This window comes from Callorhinus ursinus, unplaced genomic scaffold (assembly GCF_003265705.2).
Source record: "Callorhinus ursinus isolate GAN/ISIS: 27379988/994484 unplaced genomic scaffold, GSC_fseal_2.0 scaffold32, whole genome shotgun sequence".
Classification (NCBI taxonomy): domain Eukaryota; kingdom Metazoa; phylum Chordata; class Mammalia; order Carnivora; family Otariidae; genus Callorhinus; species Callorhinus ursinus.
The window spans coordinates 12388223-12404044 of record NW_027397094.1 but is presented as its reverse complement, the minus strand read 5'-3'; the positions used below and the strand labels follow the sequence as shown (position 1 = coordinate 12404044).

At 35.9% G+C, this 15822-nt stretch overlaps 1 protein-coding gene across 1 annotated transcript in view; it reads right to left on the bottom strand.

The window, feature by feature from the left end:
- The window catches only part of LYST (lysosomal trafficking regulator), a 163660-nt gene that overhangs the window by 91537 nt on the left and 56301 nt on the right, over nt 1-15822 (bottom strand). The window contains exons 11-17 of the mRNA XM_025850667.2: nt 13889-13998; nt 11854-12280; nt 9141-9285; nt 8009-8182; nt 4440-4600; nt 3212-3402; nt 597-842 (exon numbers count right to left, since the gene is read on the bottom strand). Coding sequence (XP_025706452.1) covers nt 597-842; nt 3212-3402; nt 4440-4600; nt 8009-8182; nt 9141-9285; nt 11854-12280; nt 13889-13998 — 1454 coding nt within the window. The remainder of the gene's footprint in view (nt 1-596; nt 843-3211; nt 3403-4439; nt 4601-8008; nt 8183-9140; nt 9286-11853; nt 12281-13888; nt 13999-15822) is intronic.

Genomic DNA, 15822 nt, shown 5'->3' with positions numbered 1-15822 from the left:
GTCTGCTTAAGATTCCCTCTCCTTCTACCTCTCCCTCTGCCCCTCCCCCATGCTCTCTCTCAAATAAATAAATAAATCTTAAAAAAAAAAAGAATACATTCCTTATCTAAGGCCATACCACCTTGAATGTGCCCAGTTGTCCAAAGGACACCTTTCTTCTTTTTGTTACTATAACATGTATTTTTTCCCTCATTGACAATTTAAATCTTGTTTGTTTGTTTATTTATTTATTTATTTATTTAAACGTAATCTCTACACCCAATGTGGGGCTTGAACTCATGACCCCGAGATCAAGAATCGCACATTCTACCCACTGAGCCAGCCAGGCACCCCATTAAATCTTGTACATTTAATATTTAATTGTTCTAATTACATTTCTGGATAGTAGAAAACTTTTAAAATCTCCACAATTAAAAGAAATTTTCACCATGTGTGGCAGAAGGCTTGATGACTTCCTAACCAACATGTGATTTTATCTTAAAAGTTTAATATGGTTGATTTATAATTGTTGTTGTAATTTTAAAAAATCCACTGAAATTTATCAGTATTAAAGAAGTAGTTTCTCTTCAGATAAAACTGTAATCAGTGATTCTTACCCTAGCAAAGAGAAAAACAAATATACCAGTTCCACCAATCTCGTGCAAAATGCCTTGAATAGTTTTACATTCAGTAGGCCGGAGATTCTTTAGATGATTCGATTCTAACAAGATGCTCTGAACTTCTTTTGAGCTGAAAGGTCTTTGGGAAAGTTGGGTTTTCATCTGACCTTTAAGTCTAATAACTGGCTCATAGATGGTATACTGAGCAGGACAGTTAGTTGTGTAAACAACTGAAAGACTTTCCTGAAACACAAATATTTTCCTTTAGTAACTAAACAAAATTTAAAAAGTAAGTTATCAACCAGCAAATAAATATTTCAAAGTGAAAAGGTACCCAACAAATTGTTTTCTTTGACAGACACTACACTAAACAAAGATAAACATGAGGAGCAATGTGGCTTCCCCACAAAGGAAAAGATCAGTTTCAATTAGCAGTGACCAATAAATAATATAAACCTTGTCAAGGCTGGGAAAGATTCCCGCTTTAACCGTTTTGGAATAAACATGAAATTATACTTCCTATTGCTACTAAAAACACCTGAGTCTTATACCACATTCATTGCAGACCAGGCACTGTTGTTTGCCTTTACAAATATTAAACCGATCTTTACAACCTCATGAAATGGGAACTCTGGGTCAGTGAATTCAAAATTTTTGCCTTGAATTTGTTCACAGGCTGACTACTCATTTAAAAGTGACTGTAAGCCAGATCTTTCTACTAGAATAAAATTCCAGACTATCATTCCTAACTAAAACTGAGAAGAATTTGCAATATTTCTCCCCACAGAGGGTAGTTTCAATCAGGTTATAACTTCAGGTAGAGAGCTCAGGCTTAGGGAAATCACGTGCTTCTCACAGAAACTATGGGGGCCTTGGGCTTTGATCACTTTCAACCACGGTGATTTAAATACAGTTTCATCCAGACATCATCTGGTGCATTTGTATAACAACTAACATGACTAACAGTCTACTATATATGATTACGCTGGGCAAAACAAAACCTTAAACCTGTAGTAGTTTTCATCAGCAAGCTGAAAAAATGTTCATCTGCCTGAGACGAGTCCCACCTGACATCCCCGCCTTGCCAGACTTTTTGCTCATGACCTCATAATCCCCAAGTTACTAAACCAGGCTAAAAAAATTTGCTTGCTAAAAAGAGTTTTCACATTAAACCCTTTGAATTTTTGTTTGTGATAATTTATGTTAAATTTTATGACTTATCTAATTCCTTTTAAGCAAAATAAAAGGATTAAGGTAATTTTGTGTGTGAAAACAAATGGACTAACCAAAAACTAGAGAGTTAAAATTATTATCTGAACAAACCTAGTTGTGTGAACCCCTTGGTCTCCCTAAAGCATGGATTCCCAGTGTGTGGTCCTGAACCAGCAGCATCAGCATCATCTGTGATTTGTTAAAAATGCAAGTTCCTAGGCCACACTTCAGCCCCTGCTGAATCCGAAACTCTGGCCCAGCAATCTGTTTTAACAAGTCCACTGAGTGATTCTGATGCATGCTCAGGTTTGAGAAACATTTCCCTCAAGCATGTTTTCTCAACGGTGAGACATTTGGGCTAATTCTTTGCTGTATAATACTGCCCTTGTACTATGGAACATTTAGCATCCCTGACCACTGCTCAATCATAGTGGACCACCACAGTGCTCCCAGCCCCCTTTTTAAATATCCCTTGGGAGAAAAAGACCATATGCACAGTATCAGATCATTAGCCAAATTCCATAGGTATCTACCCTCTAGCTACTTTACCACAGATACATATTTAACACCACTTAAGACTTACCTATGTTTTACAAAATATCTACACTAGAATTCCTCCTTTCCTTTAGTCAAATGTTACAGCTTTAAAACAGAATTTATTTTGAGTATGAAATATACATCTCATTAACAGCAACAAAATACATTCCAAACTAGTAGTCTCCTTCAAGTAAAATCATCTCTGACCTCTAACTGTACCTCTCATAAGAAGCAAGAGGAGGAACACAGTTTCATGGCCAGATCTACCAGTTTTTAGTAGATCTTCTAAGACAAAGGCTGAGCTTTCTAGTTGCTGTAATGAAAAATATCCATCACAAGTTCCTAAATTGTATACTAGAACAAAATATTACAATAATGTATAAAAAACAATCTGAGAGTCTCATATAAGCAGAGTTAGCAATATTTTGAGAGCCAAATTCTTGATTGTTATTGGTATTAAAGAATAAATATTCTAAAATTTGAATATATATAATTAAAGCTAATATTATAAATAAAAGTATTTATTTGTAAATATGGAAATGAAATATAATGAGCAATTTTTTTAGGCTAACACATGCTATATTTTCACTATATCATAAACATTTTTCTTGAATGACTAGGAGGTATAAACTAATACTTAGTATAGCAATACAGTTCTAAGGTAAAGGGGATAAAAATTTGAAACTTGAAAGCAAATTCTGAGTATTTCAATTTTTTTAAGAAGAAACTATGTTCTTAAGGAGCAAAACTGTTGAGAAAGAAAGAAGAGACACTTTAGAAACTTAATTCATAGCTAATTATACATTTAATAAAGATATATTATCAGTTCCCATAAAGCTAAAACATATAAAATGAAAACTTACAATTAAGAGACCAATGTCCACTTCTTTCTTGGTCATAAAAAGTTCTCTGATTTGTTCACATTGCAAAATTTCTTTATTAATATACTTGGAGTAGTCATTCACAGGCTTGCCATATTTGCATGGCATTATAGATGTATGGTTGGGTCCACAAGCATATAGATAAAAGGCCTCTTGTGAATCAATCTTAGCTCCTGAATAGCAGAAAAATAAAGTTACTTATTTATATCATTCCAACCAGAATTTTTTTTTAAGACTTTATTTTTATTTTGAGAGAGAGCAGGAGCAAGGCGAGGGGCAGAGGGAGAAGCCAATTCCTCCCTGAGCAGGGAGCCAGAGCAGGGCTAGATCCCAGGACCCCAGGATCATGACCTGAGCTGAAGGCAGATGCTTAACCAACTGAGCCACCCAGGCACCCCCAACCAGAATTTTTCATAAAAAGCAAGAAAGCAAGAATTAATTCTTTCTGCCAAATTCTTTTATCTCTATACAATTGATAAAGCCTCAAATTCCAAATTGGTGTCATGAGCAAATAACCTATGCCAACTATGGATGGAAAATGAATTAATATATAGAGAGTTAACTGTGAAGCTTGTGATAAAATAAAATCACAAAATTCTATTTGTTCCTTAGAGAACAGTTATTTTTGTTTTGTTCTGCCTTTTTAAGTAAATGGAAACTACACTTCAGTAAATTCCTTTTTAAAATAAATGTGGATTGATGTCTCTATTTCTTCCACCCATCTATCTATTCAATAAACACTGCCTGAATGCTATTATGTGCCAGGTTTAGTGATATATATATATATATATATATATATATATATATATACACATTTTTTAAACATATATTTCTGTTTTCCTAAAATTTAATATTTTTATAGAATATCCTAAAATTATAAGTAAGAGAGACAACCATTCTAAGTTTACTTGTCATAATAGTGCATTTTCCAGGATTATAAAATAAAGTTGATTTAACATAAGCTTTCTTTTTAGGGGAGAGGGGTTGGTGTATCATGCATACCCCTACATTAAATGTATATATCAATTTTAAGAAGCATCTTGATTATAAAAACGTTAAAATATTTTAAAAATGCATCTTGGTTTCTAGATAATGTACTTATTAAGCATCAATGAAGGAACAGGGATTAATATCTTATCCAGGATAATTGACTAGTTTAATACTTATTAATTGAAAAAAATTAGAAATCCTTTGAAGGAGAAAAATATACCATTGAAGAGGAGTAAATTTCCCAGGTCCCATTTTCCAGCCAATTGCAAAAACTCTTCTTGGGATGATAAACAATGGCCAATCATGCAAAATGTCTTATTGCTATCAGATGACAGACTTGTTCTTCTTGGAAGCACAAAATCCAAAGTAACATCAGGTTTCCTACGTAAAAAACACAGTTAAATCAAATTATTTCAGTGACTTCAGTATTTTACAAGTATGAATGTTTAATAATGGGAAATTCTTGAACAGTTTTCTTGGTTCGGCATCACAGAGTTGGTGAAGGGAAGAAAAAGAAGAATGGATTCTGCTCTCTTGGTCCATGGTGCTGGCAGTACACAAATTCCAGAGAGGGGGCAAAACAGAGATGCCTGCTGGTCCTACAGCAGGCCATGGGACATGGGACTGGACATGTGACACGAGTTTTCTTTGTCATTGACTTCTGCACATGTGCCTTCCCGATTTACAGATACAAACTGACCACCTCCCCCTAATTTTACCAAGAAGTCTCCCACTGTGGTAAACCATTCCTAAAATATCATCTTCTATGAAGCCTGCAAAGACTACTCAGAAAAGAATATCATGTCTCTAGGTTTTGTTCTGACTAGCCACTGAAATGCCAGTGCTTTTCTGCATTTTCTGTTTTTTCAATGCTCAGTCACAGAGCTTTAGATTAGTGTTTTGTATTCACAGGAATCCTTACAAAAGACAGAGTAGGAAAAGGTAAACGAACACTTTCTCAAAGAGAGACACATGACGAGAGGATTTCACCATCCAGAGGGAAGTGCAGAGTACCAAGCTCTACCCCTATTTGGGGAATGTTTTAAGCTCCATAGTAAGATAATTAAGGTAAATTATAAAGGTAAAGTTTATTAAGAAGATAAAGACTTAGTATACAGTGACATGGTTAGCTCTTAATGAGAAATTCTACATTGGTATATCTATTTATTTGAAAACTCTTCCCTAAGGCATTCTGTTTCATATCTACCCTGTAAATTTAACTATTTGAATGGAAATATTTTCTGATAAAGATGTGAGATAACTTTTTTTTTTAATTGAGGTTTAACTGACATACAACATTAGAGTGAGATATTTTCTATTACAGGCATCTTTTCTGGAACCAAATACATGGCCGTGACTGAAACACTACTGCCACCTATTGGCAGCATTACTTAATACAGTTTTTAAGGGTAAAGAATGCTTTTCAAGATGAATTCGACAAATATTATCTACTGTGTGCCATATATTCCTACCAGATTTGTGTGCTCAACATCAAATCACAATATAAACTGTTAATAATTTGTTTTTAGTGTCAATTATGTACTATTAAAAACGTTCTCTTGAACTGTATTATTTATAGAAATTATTCTTTCAGTTCAGTTATAGTACCAAATTTAAATCAAAGGAATAATATATTTGTCCTTGATCACTTGCTCATCACTCTACTAACAGATGAAATCACTACATAATAAGTACCAAATTAAATGGCAAAAAAATTCCTTCAAAGTAATGGAGAAATATGTGAATTAAGTGACTATGCTAGCCATCTACAATGAACATCTAAACTCTCATTCTGAACAAGTCTCATAGTTTATGACTCCTATAACTGTCAGGTGGTCTGATTCAGAAAAAGGCTGTGGGGTGGTAAAACTTCAGGTTCTAAAGCATGGGCTATATCTGAGTTCGAGTTTCAGTTGTACCCCATTCTTGTGGCATGCCTTTACCCTACTCTAGGTCCCAATTGTCCCATATGTAAAATAGAGGAAACAATATACCTACTTCCTGGTGTTGTCAGGAGGACCAACTGAGGTGATCTGTGTAAAGGGCTGAATACAGTGCTTGGCACATGCTGAGAGCTCAAGAAATCACTATTCACGGCCTTATCCCCAACTCTAACTGATCTAACTCGAGGTTCTGAAAAAAAATTTACTGTTTGGCTGAAGACAGAACTTCTCAGAAAATATTTATTTGGCATATGGAAACTTCAATGACATATTTCCATGGATTTTTAAAATGAATACACAAAAACTGAAGCCTTGATTTTATTTCCAAACCCTGTTCTTTCCTGTGGCGGACCCTGGGGACTGACTTCCCTAGGCCACTCACAGGCCCCTTCTCCTCTGCCTTCCTCTAGCATTGAGGCTGGACAGCTGTAAGCCATCAACTTGATAGCCTCCCTTTCAGCAATGACCCCGCACACAGCCTTCCCTTCGTTTCCATGGGCCCTTTCTTCTGCCTGGAAGGCCCTCCCACCCTCCTCCTGGCCCCCCAACTGCTCAGAGCACGTTCCATCTCTCCTTGAGGTCTCAGCTTAAATAATCCTTTCCCAAAGAGGCCTTTCCTGATCCACCTCTTAAATAGCAAACCAGATATTTTCTCTCTAGGGATCTGTTTTATCTCCACAATATCTGTCATAATTTGTATATATGCTTTTAATTGTGTTTGCTTGTTGTCTGCTTCCCCATTAGACTGTGAGCTCCAAGGAGGCATGGAACTTGAGTCTTGAGTCTTGTTTACCATTTCCCTCAGGCACATGCTGGGTGCACAGTAATTCCTCAATACATATTTAATGGATGAACAAATGAATGAATAAAAATGGGTTCATTTACACTAAGGGCATACGTTATTTCTGTGGTCTCATCTACTTTGAGGGATATTTGAGAGAATTAGGAGATAGTGTTTAGAATGCACCTAGCAAAAGGTCTGCAACATAACAGGTATACAATATTTTACAGTCCGTTTGATTATATCTAGATGTCTCATCTTGAAATTCAAAGCTTGCTTGTCAGGTAGCTTTGCCATATCCATTCATCTTTCTTTCTCATTATTCAACTTAGAATCTTCCTTCCAGCCAGCCTGACCCCATCCCAAGCTATACCAGTTTCCAATTCTGTATCCCCTTTCATGTTGTTTCATTCATAAAATATTTCCCAACTCTTATAAATCCAAGATATGTTATAGCTCTCTCTGGGTTAAATTTTACATTAAGATATTCCAGAAAATATTTCATATGAACTTGACCACAATTTTCCTGGTCAGTAAACATCACATAGTATTATACCTGAATCTATCACCGGGTATGTTTCAAGGACCCTATCTTAATCTATCACCTGACATACTGGCTTATATTTTTCCCTAGTCATTCTAATTTCTTTTGAAACCCTGACTTAATTTAGGTATTAGCCTTTAAAAATTTTTAGGTATTAGCTTAATTAGCCACTTAGTTGAAATAATTCCTTGTAGATTCATTTTATAAATGTATAGGTTTGAAGGACCAAATTGTAGGTTCTGTTCCTTGATCTAACATATTTTCTACACAAATGTCTAAATATCCAGATTTCTGTATGTGCCCCCAAACTCAAATATTAATTTTCAACAGTTAATAGTATGGGAAATTAATTTTGTATTAGAGTGGTAAGTAGGAAAAATATCCAACTCTGACACAGATTCCTGCATTAACATATAGCACATTTTATCTACAGTTTTCTGTAATCCGTTTCAGAAGCTATGACAAACTAAACTTAAAATTGTAACTGAAGTTAGTAAGTGTTTACTAAAAATGTTTCAAACCTCTGCCCAGAGATCCATATGGAGATTTTCCCATGGTTATTCTTTTTCCCTTGGGGCTGCTGTAAGTAGGTGAGGACTAAATGCTGCCATCTGCTTGGGACGAAAATATTCTCCTGTGATTCAACCTGTGCCAGTAAAACAGCTTTTGTATCATCATTTGAATCCATGCACATTCTACAAAAGAAGAAGAAAGTATAGGCTGAAAACGTGGAATTTCTGATCTCAGCTTTAATAAATGTATAACTATAATTTAGATATTTAAATGAGATTAAAAAGCAGTTCTATTTTTAAACTAACTTGCAAAGTCAGTAGGTCTTTGTTTTACCTCATAAAATCTGCTTATTTTCTTATATTATTACCTCAATTCATGAGCTAAAATAGATGATGCTCATTTGCTGGTGTTAATAATTTAGGCATTAATTTTCAGAATTCAATTTGCAAAAAAACCCTTTATTGTTACTATTTCTACATTGCCCTTTTAGAAATTACAATGTAATATTTTGTTCATACAAAAATTAATACATGTTGTACATAAATGTCTAAATGCCAGGATGTACTGGCGGTCTACCCTACTTGGAGGGATACTGAGAGAATTAGGATACAATGTATATAAAGTTCCAAGTAACATTTATAACAAAAAGCACATATGCCCTGATAACATATTTTTGTTTAGTTTTAAATTTTATAAAAATAGCATCATACTATTCATACTCAATACAAGTAAAAGATTTGTATCTATACTAGTGAACAAAGGACATAGGAAAAAAAGACAAGATTACAAGAAGAACTGAAGTTTATAAGATAATGGCTATTAAATATATAATCTGCAAGGAAAACAACTGTCTGAGAATAACATCTTAGGGTGATTGCAATCTGATAGAATACTTCCACAGATAAGAATTCAGTGAGCATTTGGTCTAAAATCTAATTGAGAATTAACACAATCTGCTTTAGAGTTTAGTTATAGATTTTTGGATAGAATAATATATTGCTACAGAGGTGGTATTAATAACTATTAGGATGTATCTTCTTTTTAAATAGTATTTTCCTGATTTGCTGTAATGATCTTTATTAGCATATAAATTATTTAAATACATGATCTATTCATGGGGGTGTTGAGGATAATCAATACCGAAAGATAAAAGTGCCATTGTGGGGATCAACCCACACTTGGATCATCAGAGCTTTGGATCCCAATGAAATCATATGGATACATCCTTCTTCTATGAGCCTTTCACCAGGACTTATGTACTCTGCACCTTCTGGTCTGTTGTTCCCTATGATAAAAAGATGTTAGAATAATCAGTAAAGCAGCTGATAAAAACTGAGTGGAAAAGTGAACTTAAAAGAACACAAAGCGTGGCTGTTCATTTGCAGTAAATTATTTACCTGGATGTCTGAACCTGACCTGTTCCAAACAATATTCCAAAAGTTGAGACATTAACTCCAAAAGAGCACCACGAGTGAAAACCGTAATTGAGTGCATTAAAAGTTATCAAATGTTTCAAAATATATGATAACTGGCAGTTAATTGTGGGAATGAACAAACCCCTGTGATGTCACTGCAGGGACCTATTACAATCTGTGCCACAATTCTTTTATTGATTGGATTGGGCCACTCCGACGTTAGGACCCCGGCCCAGGGAGCACACACCATTGTCACATGGCACTACCAAAATCATCCTATAATTGTTATAATAGCATGATCTTTAAAAAATCAATAAATATATTCCTGATAGATCCCTAAATATAATTGCTAAGTGATTCTGAAACTCTAAAATGTTTTCTAAGGCAAGCTGATGTAATGCCATATGCTTTATCTTTAAATCGATTTGCCTTTCAGAGAAGATGATATATAGATATATACAGTTACTAGACTGTATATATATTTGTTGCCATTTTTCAACTGGTTTATACCACTACCAATTTTTCAGAATACTCCCCCTAAACAATAGTAGTCTTTAAAAGGAAGAGTTAAATTCATTGATTATTTTGGGTACTACTGCCCAAGATATGAGATGTATAGAGAATTCATGGCTGATATGATACTAACGTTTCCATATCAAATCTGACTTTGTACTAAAAGACTAGAACAAAAACCACTGTGTACGCAGGTACTGTAAAGTAGGAATACGACAAATATTTCTTAATTCTCACAATAATCTTATGAGGTAAATTTTATTGTCCCCATTAAGAGGGTGACAGAATTGAGGTGCTGAGAGGTTCAATAACTTACTCAATGTCACTAAGTAGGTTTAGCAGGAAAGGATGCATTATCACTATAATATTTTCTTCATCACTCCCTTCAAAATTTTGGTATATACACTATTTTTTAAATGTTCTTTTAAAATGTTTACACAGAGTCATCTTTCTAATATGTTTTCTAATATATTTTTATGATAAAATTTTTAAAAATTTCCCAATGCTGACTTTTCTCAGGTCATTGTGTATACTTATTTCATTTTATAAGAGCCTGTTTGCATTGGGAAAGCAATCTGCACTGTTTATAGTGTCAGGGTGACATTTAAGCTCTGGAATTGAATATAGGTGGGCTTAAATCCCTTTCCATCACTCGCCAGCTATATAAATTGGTCAGGCTGATTTCATCTGCAAATATGGCCAGCATGAGCACTTACCTTACTGAATTGTTGTGAGGATTTAAAATGTGTGTACAAAGAGCTGAGCAAAGTGACGCCCATCCAGAGAGCACCCACTGCACATGAGACAGTGTCAGCATCCACAGAGTCACGTGGATGTCGCTTCGGAGCTATCATTCTCAGGTGGCAAAATTTGATTCACAAAAGAAATGCTAAAGCTACCTAAGTTTTTAAAAAGTTTGCCTTCCTAGACTAACCCACAAAAGGACATAAGTATGCTGTGCTAATAACACAGAAATGTGTCTGGAGAAGTGGATGCAGAGCTCCAGCTGTGGATATCAGGTGCCCTTTCCCACCCTTCAGTCTTGAGAGTGTCATTAAGGATTTCCCTTTCTATCTGTGAGTCAGCGGCAGAGGACCTGCCCTGAAGGCCTCGTGTTCTGAAGCAGGGCGCCAGTGGGGTGTGTAAGCTCCATGCAATGAAGAGCTCCGGAGGCCAGGATCGCCATATAAGCATAAACCCCTAACCATCTGCCTCCTCTAGTGACTTCATTCATCCCATGACCCCTAACAATTAGCTCTGCATTGCTTCTCACCACCATAAACTGCTTTATAGTAAACAGATTTTTCCTGCCCTCGTCATACGAAGAATGAGACACAGTTTTGTGAAAGCATAAAAGGGATTTGATCAGTTATAGAAAGCACTGGAATGGGAATGAGTCTAACTCCGGAGAAAGGCTGACGCATCCAGACATTCGGCGACAGGAGCTAGGAGAGGGGCGCAGAGGTAAGATGCGGCTGGAGGAGGAGAGCTGAACCACAAGAGGGAAAGGAGATGAAATGGGGCTCGCAGGGGCTGGGGCGTAGGGAGCAGAAGGACGGAAAGGTGGCTCTAAGGTTGCATCCTGTCCTTCTCTAACATCAGGAGTCACCCCAATCCAGTCACGGGACCAGGGAAGAGGCAGGAAATGGGGCTGGTGACCCCCAGGGCATTTGGATATGCAGCGGTCCCACTGCCGCAGCACCCCTACTCCCCAGTCCCAAGGCAAAAATATACAAGCACATGAAGTTTTCAAGGCTATCTGACACCCGAGGCTTTGGTAAGTCAGGGTCTGCCATCACTAAGGCACTTAGGGTGAAGAACATACTCAGAGCACGGGAGAACATCACCGTATTCTTAAAGCTGAACCAAAATTGCCGTCTGAAAAGGCTTAGGGTACCAGGTAACAGATACCAGGAACATCATACCTGTTCTATCCAAACTACTATCCCGTAAAATTAAGGATTTATTTCTTTTCTTGGTCTTCTTTCCTTTCTCCGTGGTTCCCCCGGCTTCGTGGACACACTCCACATTAAACCACAGTGAGACGCTGAAGCCTTCCGACAGGTGGGGCCAGCAGTTCTGGCCCAGCAAGGCCAAGTGGACCGGGGCTACGTGCCAAGAGGAGAGCAGATGCTGGGGGCAACTTCCACTCTCGGCCTCTTTCCTGCTCCGGGAACTCCGTGCTCTTCTTAATAATCCCAGGGCCTTACTGTTTAGAATCCCAGGACACTTTTGTGATGAAACGCCATTGCTTAAATTTGGAGTATGCAGGAGAGGGAAGGTTAGGTACTGGGAAGGGCTCATCGTAATGTCGCTTTCAATAATTTTCAGAATACCCAGAAGAAGAAATTCCTAGAGAAAAAGAAAAATAGTGTTACGATTATGTACATAAGATGCACAAGGTACATAATTTTGAAATTCAGGTTATAAAGGAAAGTCCAAGCATACCCACACACATATCAGCATTCCTAGTTAAATATCTTCCTATCTACCATACCATTAAAATGTTCGCCTGGGTGGCTCAGTTGGTTAAGCGACTGCCTTTGGCTCAGGTCATGATCCCGGAGTCCCAGGATCGAGTCCCACATCGGGCTCCCTGCTCAGCAGGGGGTCTGCTTCTCCCTCTGACCCTCTTCCCTCTCGTGCTCTCTATCTCTCATTCTCTCTCTCTCAAATAAATAAGTAAAATCTTTAAAAATAAAATAAAATAAAATGTTCATAAGATATGAAATAGAGATTTTATTCTTAAAATGCATAACTCTTGCAGTTAATTTTAGATTTAGGTGCTTTTTTGGTACAACCCTAAAAGTTATGAGTTTGGTTTTAAGTTAGATATTAACTACAATAATTATATCCAGAATAATTTCTACCAAAGAAAGATGTTTATTTCCTAGTAGGCTATAGTTGCTTCTCTCAATTATTTTGAAGTGAGGGATAGAACCAGAGACCTTACAAATTCTTCAGATTCTGAATGATATTTATAGTATGACTGACTTCATAAAATTGAGTGGCTCAATACTTTCCAACTTATTTTACATGACTTTTCCCTAATCAAATAAATTTTCTTTCATCTGTTTTTGGTAACCAAAATAAGGGTTTTTAGGTTTTATTCATAAATTACAAATTTTGGGTTAAGTTGAAATGTAGAATTATAGAAAAGATAAGAGAGGAAAAGAGCATTTAAAGAGAAAAGTAATGACTAAGGAGAGAAGTAAAGTAGAGAAGAGAAACTTAGTCCCATATCCTGCCTAGTGTATGTCCTACACAAAAAATAACACCTAATGTTGATGATGATAATGAGAACTGCACTCAGGGAAAGTAAAAGAAACATTCCATAAATACAGTCACTTATCAAGTGTCTACATTAGTGTCTGTTAACCCTGTGTTCCACAGAACCCGTCAGGGTCCACAAGCTGGAGTAGGGTGGTGAAATGGGCAGGGCTCAGGAACATTCGACCTTGCTTCAGAGAAAGTATCTCCAAACTTTTCTGTTTTATTTGCTTATCCTTTAGTCAAAATTTTATTATAAAAATGAGTTTCTCAGCAAAGAACAGTTGAAAAGTCACTAAGCTACACCAATGGAAAGAAGTGATAGAAGATACCAGAAGGGTAGATAATAATTTCCTAAAAAGAGGATAATCCTTAAAATGGTACAAACTACTCATAATTAAGTTCTCTTTAGTAATCAAAATTATTTAGCATTTCTTAAACACTATGACTGGGAGTGGGATGAGGCAATGGAACTATGAGCCCAGTGATATGACTGGTTAGCCAAAACAGAAGTGAAACAGTTAAAATATGTGCAAATAATAAAATGATCGAGAACTTTACCCATAATAACATGGAGTTGACTGCATAATAATTACCACATTAAAAGAGAGAGCTTAGTGATTCCCAAATCATTTTAAAAATACTCTATTAGGTACCAGTGAAAAAAATTTTTAATTATAGCATATTTACTGTACAAGGAGATTTCTCCAGAAATATTCTCAAAAGAAGGGTTAGCTCTTCCGAACATGTTCTTGAGCTCATCAAAGATACCAAAAGATCCACCAACACTCTTTGGCATGCTAAATTAAAGAAAGATAGAGGGAAAAAAATTAAAGCCAATACATAATTAAAGGTTCCAGACAATTTCACTGGAAGAGATCAAATACTACTGTCACATCTTCAATGGATTATAAACAACTAATAATCCAGAAATGTGCTGAAAAAATAGCAATACGATTAAATGCAAACCAACCCACTGACAAAAAAAAAAAACACTTTTCTTAAAGATTGGTTAGTTCCCAGGAGAGTTATTATTTAAAGAAGCATAAATTAATACAGTATTTGTTAAAGAAGTTGACACTGTCAGTTACCATAAAATAGTCTGCTACCTTATCTTGAAACTGTTTAAATTATAAGTACTACTTTCTAAATTAGATGACATATATGTAAGTGTAAATATTAAAGATTATGAAAATACTTAAATATCACAAACAATTATTTTGAACACTTTCCTCATTCCATTGTGGGGTTTAGAATAAAATATAATGGGTAGTACATAAATTCATAGAACTTTTTAGAATAAAGTAACTAATATTTGTAACACACATTATAGTGTTCAAAGTATATTTATGCATTATCTCAGCTAATCCTCACCCAAAAAAGTCCTAAAAATGAAATATTATCTCCATTTTAGATATGACAGAAATAATCCTGATGTGCAAGCTGAGGACAGAAGCCCTGCTTCAGCACCATGTTTTGTAGAAGCGTGAACTGATGTGGTAGTGAAATAGTAGGTATATCTGGAAAGAAACTCACAACAAGACTACAAAATAGCATGGACTTTATCCTATAAGTAACATGAACCCATGAAAGGTTTTCAAGTAAGAACTATGAAAACTAGGAAATAAAGGAAAATAATTATTTCTCCTGCCTTTCCTTTATGAATTATACCTTAGAATAACCAAGTAGTTGATGAGAGCAAGTTTTAAGTATTCAGTTTATCCAAGAAGATGAAATGACAGCATGTAACCATTTTGCAAGTCCCTAGGCTATGACCGTCCATGGCTCCTAGCATCCTCCAAAGAGAGACAATCAGACATTATGTGCCTCTGACGGAGGCAGACTCCTGCCTGTAAGATACTCTGGTCAAAAAATGGAACCCGAATTTAATTAGGTTTCTAGATCTTACTCCCAATTAAAGGAAATATAAGATAGAGAGGATTATATTAAACAACGTCCCAGGGGCATAATTGCCAAAATACAGAATGCAGGAGATGCCTCATGATAGATGACCTGGCTTCTTCAACAAAAAAAATGGCAAGGGGGTGGGGGGGAGTAGACATCTACAGATTAAAAGATCTGAGATATATCTGCTAATTGTAATGTATGAACCTAACTAGGATTCTGATTAAAAAAAAAATACTACAAATAAAGTGTTAGATAATCACGGGTTGGGGGATAAAGTTAATATGATCAAGGTAAAGTGTATGTATGCACTTAGCCTTTTTTTTTTTTCTGTTCAAAACTAGCAGGTTCCAGTTCAAAATGAGGGAATGAATATATATATATTTATATAAATTTGCCTTTGTCTACTACTGCAAATCCACTCAACTAAAAGTATAAGAATTACAAAAAGAAAGAAATTCGTAACAGCAAAAAAAGTGGGGGAGTCAACTGGGCGCCAGGGGCACATCAGATTTAAAAATATTTCTTGAAGATGGAAGGGCAGAGAGATAAAAGAGAAAGCTGCAGTTTCGAATCTCTTTGAATTACAAAGGGGCTCCAAGAAGTGGAGAGCCCATCTGCCTGTCTACATTCTGGAGAGGAAGTAAGGAGGGGGCTACAAATGCAGGGATTAATACAAGGTCTGTCTGCAAACACCTACCACTCTCCTTGATTCTGAA